At 45.2% G+C, this 14488-nt stretch overlaps 2 protein-coding genes across 2 annotated transcripts; both read right to left on the reverse strand.

Moving 5' to 3' along the window:
* Positions 1–102: 102 nt before the first annotated feature.
* Positions 103–4893, reverse strand: LOC119328617. The gene is made up of 2 exons (XM_037601601.1): positions 1155–4893; positions 103–458 (listed from the first exon to the last, which is right to left on the reverse strand). Exon 1 carries the CDS (start codon positions 4869–4871, stop codon positions 1173–1175), a length of 3699 nt encoding a protein of 1232 aa, XP_037457498.1. The 5' UTR covers positions 4872–4893; the 3' UTR covers positions 103–458; positions 1155–1172.
* Positions 4894–6161: 1268 nt separating this feature from the next.
* Positions 6162–11841, reverse strand: LOC119331875 (T-complex protein 1 subunit gamma). The gene is made up of 14 exons (XM_037605054.1): positions 11666–11841; positions 11306–11367; positions 10822–10894; positions 9930–9997; positions 9725–9794; positions 9302–9370; positions 9146–9217; positions 8953–9026; positions 8422–8699; positions 7934–8318; positions 7721–7846; positions 7405–7509; positions 6792–6866; positions 6162–6715 (listed from the first exon to the last, which is right to left on the reverse strand). Exons 1-14 carry the CDS (start codon positions 11694–11696, stop codon positions 6527–6529), a joined length of 1677 nt encoding a protein of 558 aa, XP_037460951.1. The 5' UTR covers positions 11697–11841; the 3' UTR covers positions 6162–6526.
* Positions 11842–14488: the final 2647 nt, after the last annotated feature.

Here is a 14488-nt window from a genome sequence, read left to right on the forward strand (position 1 = left end):
GTTACAGCATGAATCAATAGGTTCAAGCTGTCACAAGAACGAACCTCAATTTCATGTGAGAGAAGCAAGAAATTCATATACCTGCAACATCCAGAAGGAGAAGAGCAAACATTGACATCACTTGCAACCAGAACCAAGGGAATGCCTAATATACTCCGTTAGCTTCCAATATGCAAAATAAGGTATAAATCAACTACCGAGCACGCAAAGTTGGATGCAAATGTAAGACACTATGTGAACTGTTCTACACATATAAGATTAACCTGGCACCACCCAGTAAGCACTAGTACTGGTCACTAGAACGCCCTTGGATGACAAAACATTCGATTTACAGCTGGAATTATGCCTTCTTCGCTACAGTCTACAATGCACGACGAGCTAGCCACAGTTGCCGCCAATCCCATGTCTCGCTGTTGACATCAAACATCCAAGAGAGCTCTCCATCTTCACATTAGAACCTGCCATAAAGATCCCAGTTTTCAGTACAGACATATATACCGTAACATGATAATAAACAAGCAAGTACAAAGCATGTTCTGATAACAAGACAAAAACCATAATCAACATGGATATTTGCGATCTGAATGATCCTAGGCTAACTATCATACATGAAACTGGAGCCCCACAAGGCCACTTGATAAATCCTGCCTTCTTAGTTGTGTGTGTGTGTGTGTGTGTGTGTGTGTGTGTGTGTTATATGTTAACCTGAAATGTTACTCCGTATTATGTTTCTACAAATCAATAGAGCACAATCTGCTCAACCAAGCTAGAAAAAACCTGATGATTCCAAGTTGTGTGCAAGAATAATGGCAAGTACCACCAAAGAAAATAAGGTGAGTTAAGTGGATTATTTCATTATTGATCCTACTAGTTTCGCTAACTATTCTAGTAGTTTGTTAATTAAGTGATGCCATGTTATCTACAAGAAAAAAAGCTTCACAACAGTAGCTTAGCATCCTACTGGCCCAAAGATAACCCAACCATACAGAAAGTTTGAATACATAAACTAAACAAGAATTGCCCAACCATATAGAAAACAGGACAGTCTACTAACCACCATTTCGATTCCTACATAATACAAGAAACTAGTTTATCTCCTAACCACTCAATTTAATCACAGTACACGGACTTAAGAAAGTAGGTAATCCATGTACCTCTAACTATCAGAGAACTCATTCTTCCCTAGCAAGGGCTGCAAGCTTTGCTTTTCTTTTTTCCTTGAGAAGATCAAGCTCCCGAGCCAGCCCTTCAGTTTTGCGCCACAAAAGGTTGATGCGATCTTCCCAATCATCAGGCTTTGAAAGCCATTCAAGCTTGAAATTTCCAATCATCTCATTTGCTGCAGCAATTTTCTGCTGCTCTTCCTCACACCGTTTCCTCTCCAACTCCCTCTCCAACTCCCTGACGCTAAGGACAAGACCGCCACCATTAGGAACATCACGATAATGGAACTCGTTAGAAGGGAACTTCTTCCTGTACTCATTGAAAGAAGCATAACTCTGTTTCAAAGCCCTCTTATACCCACTGACCAACTGACCCATCACATTCAGATCATGCTCAAAGCACCTAAGCTTTGCTTGCAACTTATTCTCTTGCTCAAACCTGGCAGAGTTTAGTGAGTGGATAATTGCTTCCTTCTCCTGCAGCAAGTTAGCCATAAATTGCTTCTGTGACAGCGCCTCTTGAATCTCTCTCTCTTTCTGTTCGTATAACATGCTGGCATTGACCAATAAGTTCTGTATGGGTTCTGAATAATTTGCATTGAAGAATGCTGATCCAGGTGGTACACTACTGCTGGAGTTCCGCATCCGCTTATGTTGATTGCCCTGCAGAAACTGCTGTTGTGTTTGCATCTGGTCATTGTACCCATCATCAATATCCTCAACGTGCCTCTTCCCATTATTATTGCCAAAGAAAAATGAATTGCCAGTCCCCAGGTCCACTCCATTCTTATGTGCATCAGCCCCCATAGCCAAGAAATTTCCAGAGGACAGGTCATGTGCATTCTCCGTGCCATTGTATGTCGCAGGATCTGAGTTCATAGCCTGGAGGAGGTTTGACTCCATCCCATGCAAGGAACCCATTTTGAATCCATCATCAAAGCTCACACCATCCCTCATCCCAACATTCCCTTTATTCAAATTCTCAAACTCCACCCCTGGAAAATCACATTGCTGTAAACAATGCGTCGTCCCCTCGCCCCCCTTGTCATCCCCAATACCCCAGTTCATCTCCACTCCACCACTACACCCCTCAAATGCATCATGCTCTGACTCCTCCGCCTCCTCATTATCAGTATCCAGATTTTGGACAGATACATTATCTTCGACATCCATACTGTCATCGTCATCATTGGCAGAGCTCCACCCTGCCTCATCCTTCTCTTCCTCTTCTGCCTCCTCATCCTCCTCTGGCCCTACTAGCACTTTCTCCTGTGTCAACAGTTCCACCTCCGGCGATGGGCATGCATCCTTCTCTGCTGCACCCACAATTGTGTCTTCATCTTCCTCCCATGCAAAGTCTGCCAAAACCTCACCATTCACAGCATTCGTTTCATGTGTAGGAGCTACAGCTTCCTCCAGCACCATGGCATCCCCTGCCTTTGATTGCTCCAAGCTCATGCCCTTTACATCCCCATCCGCCACCTTTGATGTCTCCAATCTCTCCACATCCCCCAACTGCAATTCATCATCCTCATCAGCCACATTTGGTGGCTCCAGTGTATTGCTGCTTGCACTAGCATCCACACCCCCGAACAGCAATTTGCCGTCCTCATCCGCCACATTGGGTGTCTCCAGTTTGTTGCTGCTTGCATTAGCATCCATGTCCACCTTTACATCCTCATACACCAACTTTGATGTATCTGGTGACTTGTTCCTTGCATTAGCATCTGCATCCCCTAACTCCAATTCGACATCCAAACTCATGACCTTTGCATCCTCATTAACCACCTTAAATGTATCCGGCGAATTATTGCTTGCATTAGGATCAATAGCCTGCGACTCCAATTCGACATCCAAGGCCTTTGCATCCTCATCCATAACCTTCGATGAATCCAGTGACTTGCTCCCTGCATTAGCATCTGCATCCCCTGACTCCATCTCAACATCCAATCCCTTTGCATCCTCATCCATCACCCTTGATGTATCCAGTGACTTGCTCCCTGCATTAGCATCCACATCGCCTGACTCCATCTCGACATCCAAGCCCTTAGCATCCTCATCCATCACCTTAGATGTATCCGGTGACTTGCTCCCTGCATTAGCATCAGCATCCCCTGACTCCATCTCAACATCCGAGCCCATGCCCTTTGCATCCCCATCAGCCACCACTGATGTATCCTGTGACTTGCTCATTGCATTAGCATCCACATCCGCCAATTCATCCATGCTCTTGCTCCCTGCATCCCCAGAATCTGACTTCTTTAAGTCATTGTTCCTCAAATCCGAACCTTCTGTCTCTGGTTCCTCCAAGATGTTGCTCCTCGCATTCCCAGACTCATTCAAGTCATTGCTCCTGAAATCCACAGCTGCTGTCTCAGATTCCTCCAATATCTTGGTCACATCCCCAGACTCATTCAAATCATTGCTCCTCAAATCCACACCTGCTGTCTCTGATTCCTCCAAGATGTTGCGCCTCACATCCCCAGACTCCAACTCCTTCAAGTCATTACCACTAGCATCAGCATCTGCGGGCCCCGATTCATCCAAGCTATTGCTGGTCAGACTCACACCCTCTAACTCAGATTCCTTCAGGCCCTTGCTGCTCGCATCCGCATCTGCATCTCTAGGCTCCACCTCCTGCAAGCCCTTGTTCCTGGCATCTGCGTCTCCATCCCGCTCGTCCTTAACTAAATCAGAAGACACCATCTGAACAAGCTTCCCCGCCTCCTCTTTCTGCGGCAGCTCAAACAGCAGCGGCTTCTGCACCCGGATGAGCCGCTGAAGATACGCGCCGTATTGGCACACCCCATCACCCCTCTCGGGCAGCTCGTGAATCTCCTTCTCGATGATACCCCAGATGATGCCGCCCCAGTTAACCTTATGCGGTGACCCGTCCTTCACAGTCTGTTCCGCCCCGGCCACCTCCTGCGACAGTGCGCAATCCGTGAACCAGGGATGGATGCAGACGCGCATGAACTCCTGGGCGGCGGAGACCAAGGCCGCGGTTTTGATCCCTCGGGGCGGGGCGGGCGGCCCGACTGGCTTTTTGGGGAGGGAGAAGGCGATGGCCAATTCGGAGCGGTTGAGGCCGACGCGGGTGTCCCAGACGAAGCTGCGCTGATTAATCCGGTCGTAATAGGCGATGAGCTGCGCGACGAGGTCGGGGCGCGGGGGCTCAGATCCGGGGTCAAACCGCGCGAAGTCGAGGAGGCCGAGGGCGCGGAGGGCGGCCTCGTGGTTGGAGATGGAGGGCGGCGGGGGGTCCAGCGGGCGGAGGCGGAGGTCGACAGGGATGCGCGCGAGGCGCTCCTCCGCGGCGGCGCGGAGCTTGTCGGTGAAGGGCTTCTTGAGCTTGCCGGCGGTGGCGGATCTCCGGGGCGGGCCGTCCAGATCGGACCCGGCGGCGGCGGCGGGGGTGGCCGCCTCCGGGGCCTGGTGCGGGGCCGGATCGGCGGAGACGGTCTTGGCGGCGGCGGCGGGGGTGGCCGCCTCCGGGGCCGGATCGGCAGAGACGGGCTTGGCGGCGGGGGAGGCCGACTCCGGGGCCGGATCGACGGAGACGGGCTTGGCGGCGGCGGGGGAGGCTTCCAGCGGCGGCGGGGACGGGGTTGGATCGGCGGAATCGGCCATGGCCGCGGTGGAATTGACCCTTCCGGAGCGGCGCAGGGGTTTCTTCGCCGACGGTTGGGGTTTGCGTCTGGGAGGCATATCGACTTGGGGGGTGGGGGTGGGGGATGGGGAGAGAAGCAAGGGTTGGACGGGTCTTCTTCTTCTCGGAAAAAAAATGCCTTTGCTCCCACCCAGGTCTCGCCGTCCTCCAGGTCTACATCGCCATATATATCGGATATCCGGCGCAGATATGACGTCAAAACCGCCAATCTGCCCAATGGAGCGCCACCAAATTCAAACAGATATACTGCTGGGTTTCTTTCCTTTTCTTTTTCTTTGGCCTAGAAAAAAACCCTTTTTTTCCTAGAAAAACCTAGTGATTCTTTAAAAAAAAGACTTCAATATTTCGAGTTGTGCCTCAGAGGCTTAATATATTTCACACTTTTTTGTGGGAAACAATATATTTCGCACTTTGACTTGAAATGCTTCTTATATGTGCTTTTGCCTTTATAAATAAAGATTGGTAGTATTTGTTTTGACTTTCAAGCTATCTTTATGTTAACGGTCCCACTGCATCGAAGGTATGCATCTCACGAAAAACAATGGATTCGTCACAATTAGTAAAGTAATGAGTTTTCTATACAAAATGCAAAAAGATAAGCATCTCGCGGCAAACACAAACACAGCTTATTCACCATACCCCACTCGGCGGCGCACGGATTTCACGCAAAATCTATTACCATCTTATCGTTTCTCTCCTATGTAAATCATCTATCCCCTTTTTCACACTTCTTCTCCTAGACAGCTAGGAGGAAGTGAGCCACAGTATACTTTTCTTTGCCACATCCTATATTGCCTTATTTTGTGTTGTGACGATATGCAAGGGGCTTAATATACTCCGGAATTAGAACTTGATAATGTAGGTTAAACGGTTTTCAAGCCAGATAAGCAAAATGAACTATTTCTATATCTATATTTGTAAAGGTTCATTTTTGTCAGGGTTCATCCATTGGGGGACGCATTTCGGTGTGTTTACCAAAAGATAGTATTATGTTTCTCCATTCTCTATGTTGTCAAAATTGGACAAACATTATGTCAAAACTACAAATTGCCAAATCAAATAAATACTATATATACGGCAAGATATGAACTTTGACACGATCTTTATATCTGTTTCACAATTCGGCTTGATATGTATTTTTATGGCCAGAAAGATGGAATTGTTTTGATTTTTGTTAAACATTTTTAAGATTTTTGTGCAGAGGTTTTTTTTAGTGCATGGTAGAACTTTGAGTTGAATAGAATAATAAAGCGGGAGGGGGGAAGAATGGAGAAATTCAGGTAGTGCCACATCAGCATCGACAAACCGGCATCGTCTTTCTATAATAATAAAACAAAACTGACGGCGTCAGAAAGCTAGTTTTGCTGTTAAATTCAGGTTCTGATATCCGTTCAGTACAAAGTCCAAAAACAAAAACGGACAGCAACCTTCCATGCAACAGTCAGATTCCAAAACGCTGATACAGATACACAACTGAAACCCGCACACTCCTCATCATAAGAACATATGAAAAAGCTACAATCCAAACTAATACTAGACGACCCTGGAGGCCTGGCCACCATCAAACATTCAAGAAATGCAACCAGGCGACGCCATTCACGTGTTAATAAAACATTCTGCTCCGCGGGCGCACTTTTCTAGCTTCGGTAGATAACATCGCCGGTGCAGGCTCACTCCAGCAGCACAAGTAGTTCTACTCCGGGATCATCTGTTCAGTGTCCGCATCTTCACCCGTTTCAATCTGGGGTTGCTTGGGAGCACCAGAGCCAGGAGCCTGCTTCTTCTTGATTCCACTGACAATGTCGTCAATCCTTAGAAGCATGCAAGCAGACTCGATCGCTGTCTTGAACGTCTGTGCCTTCACGCTGTAAGAATCCCAGATCTACAGCAACAACAAAAAAGTGTGGTGCTTAGACGTGCAAGCACACAACACAAGTGATGCAGAGTGAAAATACTACCTTCCGCTCTTTCATGTCAACAATATCACCAGTCCTTCCATCAACACCAACCCAAGGATTTTCACCATTCGCATGCTGGAGCAAAATAATGGAATTTAAGCAACATGCAGTAGCGAAAATACAAGTATCATAAATTTTGTAATATTTTAAAACTGAAAAAGAAAGAATTATACAGATAAAGTACTCCCCGGTTTGGGGGTTGAGAAATGATGCTTAATCTTAAATTTACTGTGAGCACAAATTCACAGAAAGTTATGTGCAGTAGTGTGTTCAGGAATGCAGTTAGCTATGTGTATTGTTGTACATAATCATCCATAATAGCTCAAAAAATATGCTTTTAGTACTGTATCAAAGCCATTGCAGTGCCAAACCAAAGCCTTTCCTCCTTGCAACTGGCTCAATTTATAAAAGGTGGTTTATCCAAAAGTCTAAAACCTAAAGCTAAGCAATTTCCGCATCTTATGTCCAACACTCAACCGGCAACACTTCTAGCTATATAAGAAAAACATGTTAAACAGGACCTAACGATCTGTATCTAAAATACTGACTCACTATAATCCTTAACTTTTTTGACAAGGTCACTGGAGAGATGAAATACAAGAAGAGTTATTACCTTTCCCTGGAGTTGTGTCATCGTCCTAATAACATTCAAACCACAATTTTGAAGCAAAGTTCTTGGGATTGCTTCGAATGCTAAAGCAGCAGCTTCATAAGGCCACTGATAAAAACAAACAGAAAGTAATCAGATACTCAAATCATAAGATAATAACAGCAGAAAGCTATTATATGTGCAATGCCCCAAACACACAAAAAAACACATTTTATTCGGTATAATGCGGTAGTGTGGACTTGTGAGAGTGTACTAATAGGCCTCCGCCTAAATGACTTCATTGCTCAAAAACGCTAGCATTAATACTTCTGAAGCATACCTTTTCAACACCTTCAACTGAAGAACTCTTTTGCTTTAGTGTTGCCGATACAGTCAATTCAGAAGCACCACCTCCAGGTAGAAGTTTCGGGTTTTTCAAAATGTTCCTTGCAACAGACATGGCATCCTGTGAATGCAAAACGAAGGGAAAGGTTGAGGGCAGGTCTTACTATGAAATAAAATATTAAATAGGACAAAACGAGCAGAAGAATACCTGAAGGTTCCTCTCCACCTCGTTCAAGATGTCCTTGCTTGCTCCCCTCAATAGAACAGTGCATGCTTTAGGATCTTTGCATTCAATAATGAAGGAAAAGAATTCATCACCGATCTTCTTAACCTCAAAGAGACCAGCTCGTGTCCCCACATCTGATTCTTGAAGCTCCTCTGGCCTGTTAACTATAACTGCACCACAGGCTTTAGCAATCCTGTTGTTATCTGTCTTCCTAAGTCTACGGATTGCACTAACACCAGCTTTGCTTAAATAATGCATAGCCATGTCACTGAGTCCTTTCTCTGTGATAACCAGGTCAGGCTTGAATTTCAAAATTTGCACACAGAGGTTCTTGATGTATTCTTCCTCCATATCTAGCAGAACCTTCCTGTAATAGCATATTTACCAAATTATTATACACTCCTGACAAATAGCAACTCAATAGGATCAATACATATGGGCAGGAGAATTTGAATCTAGACATCACTTACCAATCTTCTTCACTCATCAACTCGGCATTTGTCTGATTTTCCCCCTTTTTGTACTCAACAGGGCAATCCAAAAGGATGATGCGTGGATTTACGATCTTCCTTTTCATTTTTCCAGGAGCCACAACATCTTTATTGAACATGACCCCTTTAAGAACCTTTGAGTCCTCCAACTGGCCGCCAGGAATCTTCTCTACTTTGATATATTTCTTGATATCAACTTCACGCATTCCTTGACCCAGGTCTACACCTGCTGTTGTAGTAGCATCTATGGCAAGGTCCTAAGAACAGCAAGAGAAGATATCAAATGATCCATAATTTAACCCATGAAGTGAATCTACTCCCTCCATTTCTAAATATAAGTCTTTTTAGAGATTTCAATGCGGAATATACAGATGTATATAGACGGATTTTAGAGTGAGATTTATCCATTTTGCTCCATATGTAGTCCATATTGAAATCACTAAAAGGACTTGTATTTAGGTACGGCGGGAGTAGTTGGTAGCCAACTTGGCATAAAAGAGTGATACTTACAGCAATTAGGTCGCCAAACTGGCCAGTGAATTTTGTACCAATGGAGCTCTTCACCAGCCCTAGCATTGCCTCGCCTACATCATGGTACATCTCAATTGAATAAGATTACAAAATAGAACATGATCTATGTAGGAGGACCAAAATTTTCAGAAGAACAGTGACAATGTTTGCAACATGCTGGATGCAGACTTACGGTCATTAACATCAACAGGCATTGCAATTTTGTCAAGGACAGCTATGGCATCCTCAAGAGCTCTGCTGTATGCTGAAACCAAGAAACAATAAAAGGTTCAAAACAGATACATAACTCACCAAATGAAGAGAAAAAAAGTTGGTATCAAGTAACTACCTCGGCAAATGACAGTGGGATGGTAGTTCTTTTCAATAAATGTTTCTGCAACATGGAGCATCTCACCAGCTAAAAAGACGAAAAGTTAGTACAAAAGAATAAAGTCTCAAACCAAATAAGCTTCCTGTCCATTGAAAACTGATTTTTAGTCATTCTTGCTGGCTTAAACTTTGAAGAGCAACAATTTTAGTGTACTTAGCTACACAGAAATAATGACAGACCAGAAACAGAATTGACAATTACAGGGGAACAATGTTAGTGTACTTAGCTACAAAGAAGCTCAAAGTAGCCATATGCTTAGTTTGACCACAAAGAGAATTGACAGTTAAAGTTGATTGACTTCAGATGGCATGCTTATGTAAATTATAGAACATGGACATAATGATCTTGATATTTATGAATGCATCAAAGGAAACATCATACCTAGAACAATTACAGATGTTGTCCCATCTCCCACTTCTTCATCCTGTGTGCGGCTTAGCTCAATCATAGACTGCACAGATTGAAAAGGGGGAGTTAGATTGAACATGGTATCATCCACTTCATGACAAACATTACAGTCTGACAGCTAATTCTAACCGCATAAGCCGCAAGCAAGAGAAAGAGATAAAACAAACATTCCACATACCTTAGCAGCCGGATGTGCAATGTCTAGTTCCCGTAATATAGCATTGCCGTCATTAGTGACCACGATACCTGCAAAATAAGAAACAAGTAAGATACAATAACCTTGTAAAAACAAATTATGTAATGCAAACATGAATGTAAAATGAACTCGAGTGACATAAACAGACTATGAATTATATCAAATAACAATTCTCAGTATAAAGCAAAAAGCAATTACTCGCAGTAATTTCAGATGTAAAGTTATAAGAAACAGAAGTACAAGACGCAAACATTTTGACACAAATAAGCCAAAAGTCCACACAAAAAGCCTAGTGGAGAGCAAAAGCTTGATCTGGTTATCCATCAGCACAAGCAGTCCATAAGGATCTACCCTCGACACATTTGTCTATGGGCATGTGTAAAGCAACCCCTCCGCACATATTCTGTGAAACATCATCCCATTTTGCATCAACTGCCATGGTTTCATAAACTAGATGGAGCATCATACTGTCCCAAGTGCTTTAATGATAGTTGTGCAATTAAGGAAAATAAAAATACAATAAGTTAAAGCTGCTGGTGTATTTAATCAACAAAGCAAATTAACATGGTCATACTTTTGAAACATTAAACAACGTAGCCTGCTAAACAAGTGGAATGGTGCAACCATGATCCAACATGAAAAAGAATGAACTATTGCCAACATAGTTCTTCAATAGATACGCTTGATATCATAGTGTACTTTTAATAACAAGTACTACCTCTGTACCAAAATATAAGATGTTTTTGTAGGCTAGTTTAGCCTACAAAAACGTCTTATATTTTGATACGGAGGGAGTATCACGGATGGACGACAAAAGTTTAACATCGGCTGGCATATCGTAGTGTATAGAATATGTTAAGAGTATGTTAAGTACCTCCACTGGCATCCAGAAGCATCTTCAACATGGACCTAGGACCCAACGTTGTGCGAATGATGTCTGACACAGCCTGCACATAAAACCATTAGATTTACCCAAGTACACGTAAATGAATCAACTAGTCCTCGCAAAGACAGAAACTTAAAACTTGTTGATAGTGGGGCTAAAACAATGGCAAACCAAAACCGGCCTGCCAGACAACCAGATCATCAATTGCAGGTTTCCCACATTCACACCCTCAGATAATAAAGCTAATAAGACAACTGACCTATGTGATGCCCGGGGCAAGGATATAACATATTACTCTGAGATCTTGGCTAGGACCACTTGTTCAGATCTATTGTGATCTCAACAGCAAAACACGCAACCTAAAGTGAGCTGATTGGCCACGACCTAGCGAGTACTGCCTGAGAGGCATCAACGACGACAACACCACCCAACTGACGTAGTGAAACAAAGCTCAAGATTCAAGAGCACAAACCTTCGCGGCCTGGATGTTGCCATGCTGAACCTTGGCGCCGGATTCCCTCTTCAACGAGTCCTCTGATCAAATCGAAACAAAAACGCGCAACATTAGAAAAAAAACGCGCATAAACAGAAACGGCATAGATCAGATCAGAGCAAAGAAACAATATAGCTGAACAAGCAAAGGCAAATCGTGGATTCGTGTCGTGTGATCAAGTAAACTTCGACACCAGGAGTTCAAGGCGCTGCCTATCTGAAAACCTAGACGCGAGAAGACACAGATGCTATCGGAAAAATACGGGGGAAGGGGAGGCGCGGAAACCCTAGGAGGCGGGGAGGAGTGGGGCGGGAGAGGCGAGGGGCGAGGGGCGCTTACTCAGCACGAGGACGGGGGCGTGCAATGCCATGGCGATCTGGCGAGAGACGAGACCACGGGGAGGCGGCGGCGAGGTGGGAGGAGGGAGAGGAGAATGGGAAGGCGGATGCTGCTGCGCCGCGCGATCTTTCGAGCTTGAGGGTTTGCTCGGTTTGGGCTTTCAAGTGAAACCCTCGTCGCGACCAGCGTGCGCCTGAGTGTGCGTGACCTAGGGAACTGCCGGTGGGGCCAGTGAGTGGGCTACAAACATATCGTGTTTTCTCGAAGGTAAGGCCTCTTTGGTTCTTGAGGATGGGAATCTTATAGAATTTTTTTTCTTTAGAGCCCTTTGGTTCATAGGAATTGATTCATATTCCTACATAGGATTGATTACTATCCTCCACATTTCATAGGAAAATAAAAAAAAACCTAGATTCAATGGAAAAATTCCTTTGGTGTCAACCAAATGACATCTTGTTTCCTATTGCTACTCATAGGATTTGAGATACATGTCATCTCATTTCCTACAAAATTCCTATTCATATGATAATCCTGTCCTATGAACCAAAAGAGGCCAAACGTTTTACGCCAGCGCGCCGGACAAAACGTTCAGCCGGTCGCAGGCGCAGCGTTAGATGCCCATCAGATCGTAACCCACGTCTCCTATCCTTTCCATCTCTTTCTCTTTTTTTTCCCAACGATAGAAATCCCTATAAGATTCAGCAGCTGGGAGGAGTGCACAGTTGCGCCCGCTCATCGCCATGGGCTGCCTGCAGCTGGGTGCGTCGCTCTCCATGGCCGACGCAGCCGGATGCGCTAGCTACCATGGCCGGGTTGCAAGGTAATCGAGCGCGTCGACAGCGAGTTTTCGCTACAACCATGGATTGGTTTGCTGGAACCGGCCCATGTTTTTGCTACCACCCACCTCTACCCGAAATCTGCTTCCACGGTGTTTTTGCTGGAACCGGCGATCGATTTTGCTACAATCGTTCTGTTTTTCTGTTACTACCGGTGTGTCAATTTTTTGCTACATCCCATCTTCATGACATACGAGACCGACGACCGTGTTTTTTTATGCAACTTTTGTCACTTTTTGTTACCACAGGCGTTGACGATTGCTACATTCATTTTTTTCACGAGATGCTACATCTCATGTATTTTTCCGGTCGAGTTTATTGCTACAACCATGTTTGATTTTGGTGGAGCTGGGGACAATTTTTTTGCTACATTCATGTTTTGATTTTGCTGAAACCGCACCCAATTTTTGCTACATCCACCCGCGGCGGTGTTGGTCGACGACGGCGATGGCTATCTTTTGTTGCAACCGTCTCAGAGTTTTGCTACTACCGGAGATGTCATTTGCAACTACCATAGTTTTTTCTGTACCAGCGATTTTTTGCTACAACCATAGTTTCAATTTGCTGGAACCAGATTTTCAAAATGATTCAACAGGGTGCGGCGACACAGATATGTTTTCTTGACAACTTTTTTTTGTTGCAAGTGTCGGCGGCGAGCATGACGCAGAGCTGCAACCAGCGACTGGCATTGCCGGAGCCGCGAACCATCACCAGCGAGGGAAGCTGCATCCCACGGGGCAGAGTTTTTGCTGCATGCATGGATCCCGGCGAGAAACATGAGAGAAGACGGCGGCGACCGGCGGCAAGCACGGCAACCGATTGCGCATCCAGCAGCGCAAGGGCGGCAAAGAGAGGAGATCCAGGTGAGTGGGTGACGGTCGGCGGCTGGGTGGACGTCCAGGCGATGGGGCTTTGTGGAGAGGAAGAGGAAAAGGGGAAGTCAACGCTGGGATTGAACGACTCGCAGTCGCGGGATCGGGCGGCTGGGGCTAGTCCGGCCCAACCGTTCGGCCGGACTGCCGGCGCCTATCACTGCCCTTTCTCGAAGGCCAAGGGGTTTTCTTTTCCATTTTAAATATTTTTAGCAGAGGTTCTGTCTAAATTGATAGCCCCCCTATCGTATTTCTCTGCAATTTTGTGAAGCCACATCATCGTGACCCTTTGATAGAACCGCAGCTTTTTTTGTTAGATCCTCTTCCCCCGACCTGACTCACTTGGTCAGCTATGTTAAGGCAGTTGCCCAAAAAAAGATTCTACATGTGATTTTTATCCTCCAGCAATATGTGATTTCAACTTTGGTTATTCCTCATACATCAGCCCATCCAGATATATTCTTGTCTAATAAGTTATATGTGTCATTTTTATATTGTCCTTACAGGCATTTGAAGCTAATTTGGTTGGCATCCAGGGTTGCATGCGTGGCAAAAAGTGATGCCTGGCGTGACTCAAAAATCCAGATGATATTTGCATGTTCATGTAGCTCACAAGAAGAAGCATTTGGTTGGAGTCTTGGCTTGGAGAATTATTAGGCCAAGAAAACCACGTCGTAAGCTTATTTGGGAGAAAGTATTTTTTTCTGTAGCTACAGTACAGGTGGCTTTTTGCCGTTGCCAAGCCTCTAGTTTCTTGTGCTTGGGCCAGACTAATTGCATCCCTGGATGTGCACCCAAGCTAACCATTGCTTGTGTTGGCTACGCTAGGTGCATCGGTTGTAATATAAAATATTTCCTACGCACAGATCAACCAGGAACATGCTACGGGAGATAGATCATTGATTGTTATCACTAGAGGCGCAATGTCGTGCAACGAAAATAGAGTTGGGGCAACGCTTCCGTGGGTTCGTCTCCTCCTCATCTGATCTCGCTCGAACAGTCGGTCGTCGGAACCCAGGTACAGGTTCACCGGAGCGGCACAAGTGCACCACCTTTAACGATATCCGTGCATGCAGGAGGAACCCCGTGCGGCGGACTGCTAGGTCAATCACATA

The sequence above is a fragment of the Triticum dicoccoides genome, chromosome 7A (genome assembly GCF_002162155.2).
Source record: "Triticum dicoccoides isolate Atlit2015 ecotype Zavitan chromosome 7A, WEW_v2.0, whole genome shotgun sequence".
Taxonomy (NCBI): domain Eukaryota; kingdom Viridiplantae; phylum Streptophyta; class Magnoliopsida; order Poales; family Poaceae; genus Triticum; species Triticum dicoccoides.

What these genes read in the sequence shown, in the direction of transcription:
- LOC119328617 (XM_037601601.1), bottom strand. Translation starts at nt 4,871, where the DNA reads ATGCCTCCCAGACGCAAACCCCAACCGTCGGCGAAGAAACCCCTGCGC.
- LOC119331875 (XM_037605054.1), bottom strand. Translation starts at nt 11,696, where the DNA reads ATGGCATTGCACGCCCCCGTCCTCGTGCTGA. An exon ending in CGCCCCCGTCCTCGTGCTGA is followed by an intron (nt 11,368 to 11,665) that starts GTAAGCGCCCCT and finishes CGATTTGATCAG; the next exon opens with AGGACTCGTTGAAGAGGGAA. An exon ending in TGACACAACTCCAGGGAAAG is followed by an intron (nt 6,867 to 7,404) that starts GTAATAACTCTT and finishes ATTTTGCTCCAG; the next exon opens with CATGCGAATGGTGAAAATCC.